Source organism: Phascolarctos cinereus, unplaced genomic scaffold (genome assembly GCF_003287225.1).
Source record: "Phascolarctos cinereus isolate Bilbo 61053 unplaced genomic scaffold, phaCin_HiC Scaffold_5;HRSCAF=322, whole genome shotgun sequence".
NCBI lineage: Eukaryota > Metazoa > Chordata > Mammalia > Diprotodontia > Phascolarctidae > Phascolarctos > Phascolarctos cinereus.
This window is the reverse complement of record NW_027555958.1, coordinates 299,275,955-299,293,699: the sequence shown is the minus strand read 5'-3', so window position 1 is coordinate 299,293,699 and position 17,745 is coordinate 299,275,955. Positions and strand designations below refer to the sequence as shown.

The 17,745-nt window shown below is 36.1% G+C and overlaps 1 protein-coding gene across 1 annotated transcript in view; it reads left to right on the top strand.

Annotated features, from left to right (window-relative positions):
- Window positions 1–17,745, top strand: part of NPEPPS (aminopeptidase puromycin sensitive) — an 80,799-nt gene that overhangs the window by 40,122 nt on the left and 22,932 nt on the right. Inside the window, 4 exon segments of the mRNA XM_020997378.2 lie at window positions 1,361–1,525; window positions 3,570–3,674; window positions 4,503–4,563; window positions 13,616–13,725. Of these exon segments, the coding sequence (XP_020853037.2) occupies window positions 1,361–1,525; window positions 3,570–3,674; window positions 4,503–4,563; window positions 13,616–13,725 (441 nt within the window).

The following is a 17,745-nucleotide window of genomic DNA, read 5'->3' as shown; positions in this document are numbered from 1 at the left end:
AGTGAAAGGATTTGGAGGTTCTGGAGCCAGCCAAATTCCCTAACTGTGGTATTCAGACTGCCAAAGAGCAGAACGTGACTTGGATGGAGCTTGGGTCCATATGTCACAACAAGGAAAAGAATGAGGGATTTATCAAACCAACATGGTATATTTGAGGTTTCTAAAGAAAGCGTACCTTTTTATTTAATCAAAATAAATCCCTTTGATAATCACTGCATTCCTAAAATTTTATTTTGAAGGGAAAAAGTTCTCTTTGAAATATAATTTAATATAAAATTGATATCCTCATGCTTAAAGTTGAGAGGTATGTAGAAGTATCTCTCTTAGTAAAATTGGGTTAGCTGTTTCTTTCCAAACAAAGAATGTTTTTGCACAGGCTTGAGTTGTACGGCTTCTTGGAGAGGCCTCTAGGAGTGATTTTCCTCTACTGAGAGAGTGTGTCTCACATTTTAAGATAATTTCACTTCTCCCAATCATGAAATGCTAATTCTTTGATACTGTGAAGTTAGATTTACTAAAATGAACATAACAATTGAAGAAAAATTTTGTACTAGCTTATAATCTTAGTTGGACTAAATAGCATGAGGTATTTATGACCAGTGACCACTTCTAGCTTATAAAATGGATATTTAAAAAAATCTTATGTGGGATTTGAAAGTAAAGTTGGAAGGCTTTTCATACTCACATTAATCTCTTGGAATTCATTCTGCATTTGTCTTACCAAACGTAACAAAAATTGCATCAAGATCTTTTCTCTAAAAAACAATTGGAAGTTGATTTTATTCAGAATACAGTTTCATGTAGAATTCCAAAGAGCTTTCAAACTATTATTACCATCCCACTGATTGCTCATGTCCTTCATATAACTTTTCCTAGGTACCTACATTGTGATTGACAATAGCTCTTTTCTGCAAACACGAGAAGGTTCTTTTATTTTACATTGCCTTGTTTTCTCTCAGTATCCCTCTGTTCTCTCTGAAGAGAACTTCTAGTATGATCTCTATGTAGACATGTTCTCATTTTTTCTTTCTTTGACATTTTACCCATTACTCCCCCTTCTTTTTCATGTTTCTTTTTCCTACACATTGTTGGATAGCGAAAGCTAGCTAGAAGTGGCTAGTGTCATTTGAGAGACACCTTCACTAAACTTCTAAAGTCTATTCCATGTTTCTGCTTGGCTTGCTTTTTTATGAAACTTAGCTTTCTCCAAAGAAGTGGACTGCTTACTAGATGTTTTGAGTTGCTTTTATAATTCATTAAATTGCTAGTATTGGGGCACAGGCTAAGTGAAACGTTTTACAAATTAGTTGAATAGATATTTTCTTAAAATACTCCTCAAATTTATTTTTTATTTTTTAAGGAATGGTGGACTCATCTTTGGCTAAATGAAGGCTTTGCCTCTTGGATTGAATATCTGTGTGTAGACCATTGCTTCCCAGAATATGATATCTGGACTCAGTTTGTTTCTGCTGATTATACCCGAGCCCAAGAGCTTGATGCTTTAGATAATAGTCATCCTATTGAAGTAAGTAAAGTAAGCTATTCTTTCCCACTGTTAGCCTTAAAAATAAAGCTATCTCTTTTCAATGAAATAAGTAACTTGTAAATTTTCTCAAAGAATCCAAAAAGAGGAAAGGATTGTATGGTTAACTTTACTTTTATCTGCTATATCTGGTGTTTTCAGTCTTTAAAAATCTAGTAAGGCTAACTTCTAAAGTAGGATGGGAATTTGTTTGATTTTGGTATATATAAATTTGTACTCAAATATTATATCCTGTGGGGCACTCAGTAAATACTTGCTGACTGAAGCATAGTTATAAACTGCACATTTAAGACTGGCCTTCCCTGTACATAGTTATTAACTGTAAGCTTTTTTGGGGGAGATTTGTTGCCCTTATATTATATTTTTAAGAACTTACATGAAAAGCAAAATTGATGGAATGTGGAAAAATGACTTATTAGATCTCTGGATAAGAGTTCATGACAAAGCAAGAGATAGATGTTTGCAGGAGGTAGAATGGATAGTTTTGATAAAATTTAAAAGTTTTTGACCAAACAAAATCTGCAGCTGAAATTAGAAGAAAAGCAAGAAATTGGGGAGGGAGGAGGAATCTTTGTAGCAGGTTTTTCTGAAAGTTTTCTTTTCTAGGATATATTGTGAATTAAGTCACATTTTCACAAATAATGTCCATTCCCCAAATGATAAATGATCAAGGGATATAAATTGGCAGTTTTCAGAGAAAGAAATCCAAGCTATCAACAGCCATATGAAAAAATGCTTTAAATCACAAATAGAGGTATGCAAACAAAAACAACTCTGAGGTACTACCTTTCACTCATCACATTATCTAAGATGACAAAAAAGGTAAATAAATGCTGGAAGGAGACCTGGGGGAAAAATTGATGTACATTAATGCACTGTTGGTGGAACTATAAGCTAGTTTTACCATTCTACAAAGCAATTTGGGACTATATCCAAAAAGCTATTAAACTCTATATCCCTTTTAACCTGTCTATACTCTTAAATCTATACTCCAAAGAGATTTAAAAAAAAGGGGGGGGGAGACAGGGCCCATATGTACAAATATATTTAAATCTGTCCTTTTTTGTTGGCAAAGAATTGGAAACTGAAGGAATGGAAGAACAAGTTATAATATGTGAATGTGGTGGAATAATATGCTAGAATAAATGATGAAGGGGATGGTTTCTGAAAAACCTGGGAAGACTTATAGGAACTGATTGAAGGTGAAGTGAGTAGAACTAGGACAACAATTTATAAAGTAACAATAGTATTGTAAAGATGATGAACTTTGAATGATTTAGTAACTGATCAATACTTACTACAACTCCAAAGAACTCCTTTCACACATACTGTCTGTTTTTAGATAGAAAACTGATAAGCTTAGCATAAGTCCAGGTTGAAGCATCTTTTCCTTTTTTTTTGAACATGGCTAACATGAGAATTTGTTTTTTGTGACTATAGTTGTCTGTAAGAATTTTTGTTTATCTCACCTTCTCAGTGGGTGGGGCAGGGGAGAGGGGAGAGGAAGAGATAGAATAAATTGAATTTTAAAAAAACTTACATGAAAAGATTAACTCAGTCTAGCTATTTCCATTGCCATTCATATGACTCTTGATTTTCATTTAACCTTTCTTTATCCCAGTTAACTTATCTGGGAAAAAAAATCGATTTCTAAGAATGAGAGGCATTGACATCATTGATCATGGTTTTCCATAGCTATAGAGCATTATTCTTAGTAGGAGAAAGTAAACGAAACATCTGTTGGTTTAGGGTTCCTGCATTATATTCCCATCCACCCTCAGCTTTTTTTTTCCTTCTTTCGTTCCACACGGTTTTGTTAGGTTGATTTTATTTTGTGAGAATAATGAACAAAAGGAGATAAGGTTAAACATTCTACTTTATTAGTATGCTACTTAAATTTGTGGTAGGTCAGTGACATAAAATGAGTGGATAGAAATCGCTTGTGGGATATAAAGGTTTTTAGGAAAGTAATTTAATTTTTTAGTCTTTCTGCTTTACTGACCTTGAATCACACCTTATCTGCCAGGTCAGTGTGGGCCATCCTTCCGAAGTTGATGAAATATTTGATGCTATATCCTATAGCAAAGGGGCGTCTGTCATCAGAATGTTACATGATTACATTGGGGATAAGGTAAAAAAAAAACACACACAAAACAGTCTTCTACAAGAACATTTATGGTAAAAGTTTATAGTGAGGTATTACTTTGTGTTTATGAAGAAATGTGTTGATATGTTAGTCTTACAAGTGAATTCTCTATTTGGATTAAATTTCTAATAGCCAAACAATTCTTATTTATAGAAATGTTAAGAGGTTTTAGTTTGTCCTTAGGTTTTGTTTATCTTGATTGTCATGCTTAGATAGTTGATCATGTAGGTAGATTATTTATGTTAAATGGAAATGGAAAGGATCTTTTAAAATTGTCATTTAAATGTGTGAACTTGACAAAGGATCATTTCCATATTCAAAGAAGAACAGAACAAAGAGGGGTATAAAAAAACCTTTAGTCTCTTAAGAGTAGCTCAAAAAAAAATTTAAGTGTTAAATTTAACAATCCAAACACAGCCCTGCTTGTCTGTGTCCTTTTCTGAATTTCCTATTGCTTTCTTTTATATTTTCTTAATGTTTACTGATGATTTTTACCTTTATTTTCTTCTGGGAAGGATTTTGTTTTTAATTATTACACATAGTTGTGGTAGAGAAATGTGTAGAGTGTATGTGTTCTCAGGTAGTAGGCAAAATGATTTATAAGGAAGGAAGACCCATTGTTTTTAAAATGTACAATTCTAACTTTGAAAATAACTATAACTACTTTCAAGTACCAAAATGTAGAAATAAATTGAGATAAAAAGCAGTAGTGAAATACTTGTCTCATTCTGATAAGTGAGAATATTGATGTGGAAATGGGCACAAATCTGACATTGTGACAAACTTATCTTTTTTAAAATTGTGTATTTTTAGGACTTTAAGAAAGGAATGAATATATACTTAACCAAGTTCCAGCAGAAGAATGCAGCCACAGGTAATGTTTAATATTTCAGGGGTAATGAAAAGAAAAGAAAAGATTACATTTTATATTCATATTATATACATTTTATATTTGATGTGATACATTGACTCAAAACAGTTTCACTGTTTTCTCACATGCCCAGTTTTCCATTTAGATTAATGTACAGTAGGTAAGTGAATTCCTTTTGCCAAGAAGTGAGTCTCAAGTGGGTCAGAAGTTATTGTCATCTACTGTTCTACTCACTCAGCAGCATGTGGTGCTATTTTAATTATTTGAAAGTGCTATATTTACCTGAAGCGAACACCCTAGGCTATTGAATTGTTAGATAATTGACCATCTGGAAGTATCAATTTGTAAAAATGGTCATGTGGGATTATGGATCTAAAATAAGGTAATTTCAGTATATTCTGATCTGTAATGCACACAGTTGCCTTTTGAGTTTCTAATGTTCACAGTTATTTACTGAGTGCATAAATAAGAGTTGATAGGTATTGCTTGAATACAAAAAAGGAAGACATGGAGCTTTGGGTTCTTTAGTATACAAAAATGTTTTTAAAAATAGGAAAGGCTGTGGAAGTCAGATGCAGATAGACCACTTAGAATGTCAAAATTCCAGTGTAACCTGGGCATAGTTTAGTTGAAAGATTACCATAATAGCCTTTGTGTTGAAATTAGTGTTCCATTCTCCCTGGATCTACTTTGCTTTTGGTGTATTTTTCCTAATATACTTTTTAATTTTTCGTATGTTAAAGTCAGTATAAAGTCTGGGATGGATTTGGTGGGGTGGGGGAAGGGAGGGAGAGAAATTGAAATGTGGATAAATCTTCACAAGCAGTTGAGATTAAGGGGGTGGAGTTGGGCTTACATTGTCAAAGGGTAGACAGAAAAGGCTTTGGTGACCAAGGTGACTAACCTGCATCCAATCCAATCAATAAACATTTATTAAGCACCTGCTAATGTGCCAGGCACTGTGCTAAGCTCTGGGAATACAGTTAATAAAAGATCCATGCCCTCAAGAATCTTACAATCTAAAGGAGAAAACAACACACCAAAGAAAGCAGGAAAGGGGGAGGTATAGAAGAAACCTAGGGAGCACCCAGCTGGAGAGTCTTATTCCAGACTATATTTTATTGTTTCTTGGTGTCTCATTTAGTCATTAGCTTCCATTTGGCCAGTTCTAGTTTTTTTTCCTTCATTGAGTTTTTGTATCTCTTCTACCATTTGGCCAATTCTGATTTTTAAGGAGTTAATCAATATTTTTAAAATGTTAAAACATACTTCAATTATTTATTTTTAGTGGGTTTTTAAAAAATTTTCACTTCTGTACTCTATCCCTTCCATGCCCATTGAAAAGGCAAGCAATCATATCAATTAATACATGTGAAATTATGTAAACCATTTCCACATTAGCCATATTTCCAAAAAAAGGCAAGAAAAAGAAAGAGAAAATTATACTTCAGTTTGCACTTAGAGTTCGTCTCTTCTCTCTCTTGAAATGAATAGCGTTTTTTCATTGTGAGTCCTTTGATCATCATTGCTGTTACTGTGCACAATGAACTTCCCATTCTTCTCGCTTTACTGTTCATCATCAGTTCTTATAGGTCTGACCATATTTTTCTGAAACTATCCTTCCAGATTCTTTTAACATAATAATACTCTGTCACAATCATATAAAACTTGTTCAGCCATTTCTCAATTGATAAATAGTCAAAGGATATAAACAGGCAGTTTTCAGAAAAAAAGTTTTCTGTAGATGTATGGGGGGAAAAAAGCTCCTATCAGAGGTTTCGAAACCTATTTAGCCTACTACCCTCTTTAAAAGAAAAAATTACTTAGCGTCCCCCTTGAAATGTACTTTCTTTAATCCTCAACAGTTTTTTTCCCCTATACTACCATACTCCTGGATCGTTCCAGCACCCATTTTGGAAACCTATGCAAATCTCTATTAATTAGAGAACGGCAAATTAAAGCAACTCTGGGATGAGGGAGGGGAAAATAGGTACACTAATAAATTGCTGGTGAAATAGTGAACTGGTTCGGCTACTCTAGAAAACAATATGGAATCATGTCCAAAGAGCTATAAAACCATGCACGCACTCTTTTCACAAATTTCTTACATAGCTTTCATTTCTTTTACCCAACTTATACTCTACCACTCATGTTTGATTTTTAAATCTTTTTTTTTAATTAAAAAGAAAACAAAACAAATTTCTTTAGCTCTTCTAGGAATTCTTGTTATGCTTGTGTCCAATCTGCATTTTTCTTTGAGGCTTTACCTATATAGATACTTTATTTTTTTCTTGTTAAAGATTCATTTATTTATTTTTAGTTTTCAGCATTCATTTCCACAAGATCCTGAGTTCCAGATTTTCTCCCCTCCCCTTCCTTCCCCCAGCCCCAAGACCAAGTGCTTTCTGAATACCCTTTCCCCTAATCTGCCCTCCCTTCTATCTCAGTCTCCCCCTCCCCCCTTTCTTATCCACTTCCTCTTCTGTTTTCCTGTAGTGCAGCATACATTTCTATACCCCATTGCCTGTATAACTTATTTCCCAGTGGCATATGAAAACAATTTTTTAACATTTATTTTTTAAAACTTTGGGTTCCAAATTTTGCCCCTTCTTACCTCCCCACCTACCCTCCTTGAGAAGGCAAGCAACTCCATACAGGTTATACTTGGGTAGTCATGCAAAACACTTCCATAATAGTCATGCTATGGAAAACTAACTATGTTTCCCTTTATCTTATCATACCCCTGTTTATTCTGTTCTCTCTTTTGACCCTGTCCATCCTCAGAAGTGTTTGCTTCTGATTACCCGCTCCCCTCTATCACTCCCCCCCCATCCCTTTCTGCCCTATCTTCCTGTAGAATGAGATAGCTTTCCATACCCAATTGAGTATGTATGTTATTCCCTCCTTAAGCCAAATCCGATGAGAATAAGATTCACTCATTCTCTGTCATCTTCCCCCACTTCCACTCCACTGTAAAAGCCTTTTCTTGTTGGTTTTATGTGAGATAATTTACCCCATTCCGCCTCTCCTTTTCTCCTTCTCTCAATATAATCTCTCTCACCTCTTAATTTTATTCTTCAAATATCACCCATTCATCTTCAATTCACCCTGTGCCCTCTATCTATCAATCTATCCATATAATTTTTTTCCCCCTCTAACTACCTAATACTGACAAAGGACTCATGAGTTACAAATACCATCTTTCCATATAGGAATGTAAACAGTTCAACCTTAATAAGTCCCTTATGATTTCTCTTTCCTGTTTACCTCTTCATGCTACTTTTGAGTCTTATATATTTGAAATTTGAATTTTCTGTTCAGCTCTGGTCTCTTCATCAAGAATGTTTGAGAGCCCTCTATTTCACTGAATTTCCATTTTTTTCCCCTGAAGGATTATACTTAGTTTTGCTGGATAGGTGACTCTTGGCTGTAATCCTATTTCATTTGCCCTCTGGAATATCACATTCCAAGCCCTGTGGTTTCTTAATGTAGAAGCTGCTAAATCCTGTGTTATCCTGATTGTGTTTCCACAATAATTGAATTGTTTCTTTCTGGCTGCTTGCAATTTTTCTCTTTCACCTGGGAACTCAGGAATTTGGCTACAGTATTCCTGGGAGTTTTCCTTTGGGGATCTCTTTCAGGAGGTGATTGGTGGATTCTTTCCATTTCTATTTTACCCTCTGGTTCTAGAATATCAGGGCAGTTTTCCTTGATAATTTCTTTAAAGATGGTATCTAGGCTGTTTTTTTGATCATGGCTTTCAGATAGTCCAACAGTTTTTAAATGTTTTCTTCTGGATCTGTTTTCCAGGTCAGTTGTTTTTCCAGTGAGATATTTCACATTGTCTTCTACTTTTTCATTATTTTGGTTTTGTTTTACAATGTCTTGATTTCTCATAAAGCCACTAGCTTCCAATTGCTCCATTCTATTTTTTTTTTTTATTTTTAGGCAATTGGATTAAGTGACTTGCCCAGGGTCACACAGCTAGTAAGTGTCAAGTGTCTGGTCTGAGGTCAGATTTGAACTCAGGTCCTCCTGAATCCAGGGCCAGTGCTCTATCCACTGTGCCACCTAGCTGCCTCCTCCATTCTAATTTTTAAGGAAGTATTTTCTTCAGTGAGATTTTGGACTTCCTTTTCCATTTGGCCAGTTCTGCTTTTTAAGGCATTCTTCTCAGTGGCTTTTTGGATCTCTTTTGCCGTTTGGGTTAGGCTATTTTTTAAGGTGTTATTTTCTTCAGTATTTTCTTGGGTGTCCTTCGGCAAGTTGTTGACTAGTTTTTCATGATTTTCTTGCATCATAGGGGGCAGCTAGGTGGCGCAGTGGATAGAGCACTGGCCCTGGATTCAGGAGGACCTGAGTTCAAATCTGACCTCAGACCAAACACTTGACACTTACTAGCTGTGTGACTTTGGGCAAGTCACTTAATCCCAGTTGCCTTAAAAAAATTTTTCTTGCATCATTTTCATTTCTCTTCCCAGTTTTTCCTTTACTTCTCTTACTTCTCAAAATCCTTTTTGAGCTCTTCCATGGCCTGGGACTGATTCATATTTTTCTTGGAGGCTTTGGATGTAGGAGCTTTGACTTTGTTGTCTTCTGGTTTTATATTTTGATCTTTGTTACGAAAGAAAGATTCTCTGGTCTGACTTTTTGCAGTTTGCTCATTTGCTCATGATCCCAGGCAATTACTTGAGTTTTAAACTCTTTGTTAAGTTAGGGGTCTGCTTCCAGTGTGGAGAACATATTTCCCAGGCTTTGGGGGTTTTGTGCAGCTGTTTTCAGAGATAACTTCTAGGGACATGTAAATTTTCAGTTCTTCCAAGGTGGTATGATCAAGGGCGAGGTGTTTACTCCTTTCCTGGCCTGTGCTCTGGTTCATGAGTGACCACAAACACTCTTTTCTGCCTTGGAACTGTGAGGAGGATTCTCTCTCCACCAGGCACAAGCTCCACCGTGCCAGCTCTCCTCCTCTCCCAGGATTGCCACCCAGAACTGTGACCCAGATCCAAGCACAGGCAAAGCAAGAGAATCCTGCCTCAGCACCAGCAAAGAGATCCCTGCAATCCCCCTCTGATCGGCCACTCGATTCCCCTTCAGTCTGTGGGCCAGAAGCTCTGGAAGCAGCTGCCATCTTGGGGCCGTGTAGGGACTGGGGCTGGGACAGAGCTTCTCTCCCACTGCAGTCACAGTCTTTTTCCTCCTGAACTTCTGAGTTGTCTGTGGTGTTTGTGGGTTGAGAAGTCTAGATAGTGGGGCAGCTAGGTGGCTCAGTGGATAGAGCACCAGCCCTGGAGTCAGGAGTACCTCAGTTCAAATCCGGCCTCAGACACATAACACTTACTAGCTGTGTGACTCTGGGCAAGTCACTTAACCCCATTGCCTAGACCCCCCCCCAAAAAAAAAAGAAGAAGAAAAGAGTATAAAAAAAAAAGAGAGAGAGAGAAGTCTGGAAGCCACCACAGCTTCCTATACCGGTAGATATTTTCAAGTCATTGTCCATAGACCTCTCTGTCTATCTTCGTAATCTGTCCTAGGCTGGAAAAATGATGCACACTGACTTTTTCTTGCCTTTCCCAATGAGAATTCAGTTTGGTATACTTTCTAGGTTGTTGTGGAAGGGGATGGGTTGGGAGAGCTGGGCAACATTGCTGGCTCTAACTTCACTATTTTGATTCTGCCCCAATTGCAATCTTAAGCATGGAATATTTTAAATTGATTCTTGAGATAGGAGGTCTCTCAGTCTTGTAATCTAGACATATATAAATCTCACAAATAACACCTTGTTTATCCTAGCTAAAGTTTACCAGTTGACTGTGTACCAACTGGGCAGATTATACCTGTGTTAATAACTAGTATAACAACCTGACAGATTGTATATTTTGCCTGTTTTCATTAAAGTATATTATTAACACATCACAATGGCATGTAATAAGCCTAGCAAAATGGTCAATTGCAGGGTAATTTAATAATTTTATTCTTAAAGCTAATTTTTAAAAACTGTGCTTTTATTTGCCAAATTCTCCTAATAACATCATTTCCCTAGCCTTCCTAGTTTAAGACTAGCCTTTCTTCCTGGCTGAACTTTTTTTTCTAATTAATTTATTTTGAATTATCAACAATCACTTCCATAAGCTTTGAGTTTTAAAATTTTTCTCCCCCTCCCTCCCCAAGACAGCATGAAGTCTGATATGGGCTATACATATACATTCCTATTAAACATATTTTCATATTAATGATGTTGTGGGTAAGAATTAGAACCAATAGGAGGAGCCACCAGAAAGAGAAACAAAACACAACAGAAGGAAAAAAAAGCAAATAGTATGCTTCAATCTGCATTCAAACTCCATAGTTCGTTCTTCTTTGTGGATAGATTTTCCATCACGAGGCCTTTGGAGACCTGGCTGAACTTCTTGAAAGGAGCTTTCACTCATTCTTTGTTCTATTCCTAAGCCTCTTAAAATCTGCTAAAGCTACTCTCTTAAAGGTCACCAGTAACTTCTTTATCAGGCCTTATCTTCCTTTTTTTTAAAATTAATTAATTTATTTTTAGTTTTCAACATTCACTTCCATAAGCTTTTGAGTTTTAAGTTTTCTCCTCTTCCCTCCCCATCTCCCTCCCCAAGATGGCGTACAATCTGATATAGGCTATACATATACATTCCTATTAAACATTTTCACATTAGTCATGTTGTAAAGAAGAATTAGAACCAATAGGAGGAACCACAAGAAAGAACAAAACAAAACAGAAGGGAAAAAAAGCAAATCTATCTGCATTCAGATTCCATAGTTCTTTCTCTGGATGTGGATAACATTTTCCAGCATGAAACTTTTTGGAGGTGTCTTAGATCCTTGCATTGCTGAGAAGAGCTAAGTCAAGAAAGTTAGTCATTGCACAGTGTGGTTGTTGCTGTGTACAGTATTCTTCTGGTTCTGCTCACTTCACTCAGCATCAGTCCATATAAGTCTTTCCAGGTTTTTCTGAAGTCTGCTTACTCATCATTTCTTATAGTACAGTAGTATTCCAGTATTCATATACCACAGCTTGTTCAGTCATTCCCCAATTAATGGACATGCCCTCAATTTCCAATTCTTTGCCACCACAAAAAGAGCTGCTATAAATATTTTTGTACTTGTGGGTCCTTTTCCCATTTTTATGATCTCTTTGGGATATAGCCCTAGACATGCTGTTGCTAGGTCAAAGGGTAGGCATAGTTCAAATTGCTCTCCAAAATGGTTGGATCGTTTCACAACTCCACCAGCAATGCATTAGTGTTCCAATTTTCCCACATCTTCTCCAACATTGATCATTTTCCTGTTTCGTCATGTTGTCATTTTCTGTCTTTACAGCTTTATGGCTCATTCCTTATTTGCCTCTGAGTGCTATGGTTAAACCAAACCAGGCCATTCACTCTTTAATTAACACACCTTTTATTCTTTTTCCACTAAGCCAGGCATTTATTTATTTTCTTCCAACTTTTTTACATTTTTATTTGAAGTTTGAGTTCCAAATTCTATCTCCCCAACCCCCGGCAGTAAGCAGTCAGATAAAGGTTATATTTGTGCAGTTGTGTGAAACATTTCCATGTTAGTCATTTTGCACAAGAATACTTGAATAAAAGAAAAAAAATGAAAGTGAAAGATAGCATGCTTCAATCTTTGTTTAATCAGTATTAGTTCTTTCTCTGGAGGTGGATAATATGCTTCATTGGAAGTTCTTTGGGATTGTCTTAGATCATTGTTTTGCTGAGAATAGCCAAGTCATCCACAGTTCTTCATCAAGCAGTATTGCTGTTACTGCATATAACGTTCATGTTCTCCTGGTTCTGTTCACTTCACTATGCATCAGTTCATGTAAATCTTTCCAGGTTTTTCTGAAATCATTCTGCTTGTCATTTCTTATAGTACAATAATACTGTTACAATCATATGATTGTAATATAACCACAGCTTGTTTAGCCATTCCCCAATTGATGTGTTTTCCTTTGATTTCTCATTCTTAGCCACCACAAAAAGGGCTGCTGTAAATATTTTTGTGCAGATAGGCCCCTCCCCCCTTTTTATATGAATTCATTTATTTTTGGTTTTCAACATTCACTTCCATAGGATTTTGAGTTTTGTGCTTCCATCTGCGTTCCCCTTTCCCTTTTTTTGGTGTCTTGAGGATATAGCCCTAGCAATGGTGTTTGAGCCAGGCATTTATTAAGTACCTCCTGTGTTCCCTGAACTACTCTAGGTGCTAAGGATACAAAAACAAAACATTCCTGCTTCTTAGCCTCCCCAGCCCCCCAATTCCTTGCAATTCCTACTTGGTTTTGGAGGCCCAACTTAAATGTTAATTCCTCCAGAAGCATTCTATAATTATCCCTTCCTCTTAAGGTAATTTATTCTTTTTTTGAACTCTCTAAGCACTTGATACCTATTAGTATACTTTTACTTTCTATCCTGTATTATAATTATTTGTGAGCATATTATTATCTCCTGTACTTGACTGGGGTATACTATTAATTATTGTATTTCCCAAGCTTAGTACAATGTTCAAGACATAGTAGGTGCTTAATACATTAATACATATCTCTTTGAATTAATGAAGCTAGGTAAATAAATGAACTATCAGGCTGAGAACAAGAGTGTCAAAGCAGGTACAGCTTACTAATTGCCAGTTATTAATGAATTTTAACAGCTTTCCATTTGAACATGGAACAGTTAGTGCTCTCTTTACCATTTGTTTTAGTGTGTGAAGGTAAATAATTTTTAGTAGAAATAAAGTATCCATTACAGTTATTGGCACAAGAAAATGTTATCTGAGCCCCCATAATAAAATGAAAACAAGGCTGTTCAAACAAATTGTCATTCACTTAGTGCTGTTGATCGCTTTAATCAAAGCTTAACCTCTTAACTTAAAACAAATGATTGGTTTGTATAATAGAATTCAATCTAGGAGGAACCAAATAATATCTAAAATCTTTGTGATGTAGCCTAAAAATTTAGTTTATGATTTGTTTGGCATAAAGAATCCTAGAGACCTTGAATTTTCACTGGTTGTGTTTCTTTTGCAGAGGACCTTTGGGAAAGTTTAGAAAATGCCAGTGGTAAACCTATTGCAGCTGTGATGAGTACATGGACCAAACAAATGGGGTTTCCACTCATTTATGTGGAAGCAGAACAGGTAAATTGACAAAATCCAGCATCATATCTTATTCTACATAAGAGAGAACCCATTGGAATGTTAGCAGACTTCTTACATATGCTACTTATATCTTAACTGATATCTTAACTGAGGTTTCTAGGTGATAAGTAACCTGTATTTATTTTTAGATTCTTCTCTTTGATTTTCATACTTACCAAATCAGTATTTCACTGAGATTTGTATTTGATATTGGTTGGGTGACAGTATGGTTAGAATGTGTCATGTGGTATTTTGGAGTCAGTTCACTGAATTCAGACAGTGGTACTGAAGTCTTCTCCTCCAGCCTCCAATACAACTGTGAGAATTGTACATCTATCCTTAATGTCTGCTAAAACACAGTTCCAGAGGACTGATAATAAACATGCCTCTAGATAGAGAGATGATAAATTCAGAGTGCAAATTGAAGCATATTATTTTGGACTTGGCTAATGTGGGAATTTATTTGACTAAGCATATTTGTAATTAGTTTTGTTTTCTTTCTCAATGAGGAGAGATGGCGGGAGACAATTTGGAACTGAAAAAATTAAATTACAGTTTTTTAAAAAGCGAACTATTAATGTACTTTAAATTGTCTGAGCCTAAGAAATTGTTTGGTGCATTCAAACTTTTTTGCTGTAATTGCCATTATTTTATTTTATGGAGAGCAGAGATAGATCCTTAATCAAATATGACTCGGTGTGTTATACATCTGTTGACTGAGACATTAAATCTGTTTTACAAGGGATATTAGAGTATAATTGCTCCAGTTTTGTAGATGGCAAAATTGTGTGAGTTTAATTCTAAAGTGTGCAAAATTTTGGAGCAGTTTTACCTTGAAAATTTTACCCTAATAATTATATAAATAATTCTAAGCCTGTGGCTTGTATATTACCATTCTGGTGCTGCATACAAAGTATTAGATTTGATGGAATCGTATGCCTGTTAATTTTATTGACTAACAGCATGCACTTTGCTGGTTTTTTCCCCCTCACTACACTGTTCTATTATAGCAGATTTTTTAGAGTATTGGACTCCATAAAGAGTAGAGTAGTTTTCATTTTGTTAAGATGTTGGCAAGAATAATGGTATCTAAGAGAGTTGTTCCATTCACATTTAAGTATAAGTGTTCGACTGAAAATGTGAACCAAAAACCATAGGATCATAGGTGAGAGCTGGAAAGAGACCTTAAAGGTCATTTATCTAGTCCTCATTTACAGCCCAGAGACCCAAGTTAGCTATGTGAGGTTACTGTTTTAAAATTATATGTAAAGTAAACTTTAGTCCTTAGTTTTATTTAACCTAAAAAAATAGTGAGGCAGAACATTTAACATTTTAAAAGCGAAATAGGGAAGTTCCTGGATTTGTAACATAAACGTGTGGCATCACAGTCATTGAATTTTAGAATGGGAAGAGAACTTTTAGAAATTATCTTGTCCAGTTCTGTCATTTTAGAGAGGAAGAAATTGAGACCCAAAGATATTGACTTGCTCAGTGGCCTACAGCTAATTATTGGCAAAGTGAGAGATCCCCTGAGTCACAAGCCATTGTTATTTTCACCTAATATCATTGTTCTGTTTCCTACATTAGAAAATACTAATTTATATTCCTGAGGTTTTCTTTTTTTTTCTTAGAATGCCAAATTAATGTTCTTGTCTTGAAAGATGAGGAGAAAATCGATAGCTTGCTTTCTTATTGTTGTTTGAACATACAGGAGCCCCAAAACTCCTTTTCAAATTAAGTTTGACCATTTTATATGGCCAGAGGTGAAGGAAATTTAAAGTATACTTCACTTGAGTCATCTAATTTATATGGTGAATAAATGTTTTTGGAATTTGCCCAACCACAAGTATTGATTGGCTAAGAAAACACTATAGCCCCAGGTTAGAAAATTTTATAGCCCCACAATCCCCTGGCATAGGCAAAGCCTGTCTGCCTCTGTTGCTAATATTCTTTACTTTTTAGAAAGAGAGAGATATATCAGTATAGAACACCTTGTTTGTGGGTCTGATTCTTCCATCTGTAATACTAGTAATAGCTTATATTTATGTTTTCCTTTATAGTTTACATTTTTACCATACCCCTCATATTACTGTGGAAGCACTGTTTTATATATGAGGAAACTGAGGCAGAAGACAGGTAAAAATAACCTGCATAAGGTCATCAGCAAGTGGCAAATTCAGGATTTTGACTTTATGCCTCAAATGTCTGCACCCAGTGGACATTTGACTGATTCTGAGTAAGCTTTATTGTGGTCAGTTTGTGCATCATATTGTCATTGGATCGCATATGTAGAGCTGAAGGTGACCTCACAAGTTATCTAGTCCAACTCCTTCATGAAATTGAACTAGATGATCTCTTAGGCTCCTTCCAGTTGTAAACCTGTGACCTTTGAGATGAGGAGAGATAATTGACTTACTCTAAATCACAGTGATAGAAATGTGTCCTTTAACTCCAATTCAGTACTGGTTATCGACATTGTCATAAGTACAGACCTTGCTTTACATAAGTGGACTCTGCAGATTTCTACGTAAAGAGATGTTTACATAATGTGAATTTGCCTGCAGATGTGGGGGAGAGGGAGGGGGTAAAGCAGGAAAGGAGCAGTGTGGAGGAAAGAGGCTAGCACATGGTTGAAGGACAAGTAGAGGCCAGAGCAAGGAAATGAGTGCAGGAGGAACACACAAGGGCCAATGCCAGCCATGTGAGTTCTGCCCAGAGCCAGGAGGAAGAACACACGGAGACAGACATGGGGACCGGACGCAGACATGGAGCGGATGGGCAACATGTGAAGCCAGGGACAGACACACAGTACCTGAGTTCAGTAGATGGAAGACAGATATATACCGGTGGTGTGGTGGAACAGGGCAAAGGTCTCTTCTCTTGGAGCTAGAGGTCTCAAGCCAAACCCACATCCGGTAGCACCAGCTGTGGTGGCAGTCTTTCCTCACATCCATTCTTCTGCTTTCCCTTGGAAGGGATGGGAGGGTGGAAGGCCCCAGAACACTGAGCCAAGAAGCAAGAGCAGAGAGAGAGAGAGAGAGTGTAGTACTGTACAATAAAGTCAGCATGTGTTTTTGGAATGAGTATTTCTTTCATAATTCTTTATATAAATTCTTTACATAAAGTCAAATTTGCATAGTATGAAATTACTGTCTAATGCAAGAACTGTCTGTAATAGAAAGCTTACAGTGCCCAGCACATAATAGGTGCTTAAGGAAAGCATATTGCCTGGCTGAATTTCCTCTTGATAGCATGAAGAAGGCCACTGCTTCATCATTCATATTTTTCCTTAGCTTTGCAACTCTTCAGTATTTTCTAGCCTCTGAATCTGTTTTAGCATTGTTATGACAACTTCTAGATCATGTATTTAAATAAGAAATCTTTTCTTGAATTTATTTCATGTCTGCTTTTTTGCATTCTTTCAGGAGCTACAGACACCTGGTTTTCTTTATGTATAAAGTTATAACTGTAGCAAACACTCCAAGCCAACTTAACTGTTCATGCTTTATTTTTTCTAGATGAACAGTCCCATTCTTAATTGAAGAAAACTTTCCGTATAGATATTTTGGAGCGTTTTCCTTTTCTTACAAGTAGACTGTTGAAGTTCTTTTTCAAAGTAAAATTATTAACTCATGAGCTGTTCATAATATTCTGCTGTTGCTGCCTTAGGCTTTTCAGTTGTAGAGTTTTTTTTCTCATCTGTATTAACCAATATGTTATGTTACTATATAGTAGATCACATAAAGAAAAGCATCCTTTCACACATAGTAGAATGCTAAAATTGAGTTTTGGTGCATTGAGTTGAAATGTTAATCTACTATATACACTTCTTGGTCTTCTACTTTGCTCCATGAAGAAGAAAACTATGTTATTCTTTTATAGTTGACTAGCCCTTTGAATGTATGTTACCTTTCTGAATATTTGAAGAGTCTTTTCACAGTCTAGGGGGACACTTTGAGTACTGTCATCTTTTCTTAGGGGTGCTTGGTGCATTGCCAAGAACCTGACCTTACAACTTGC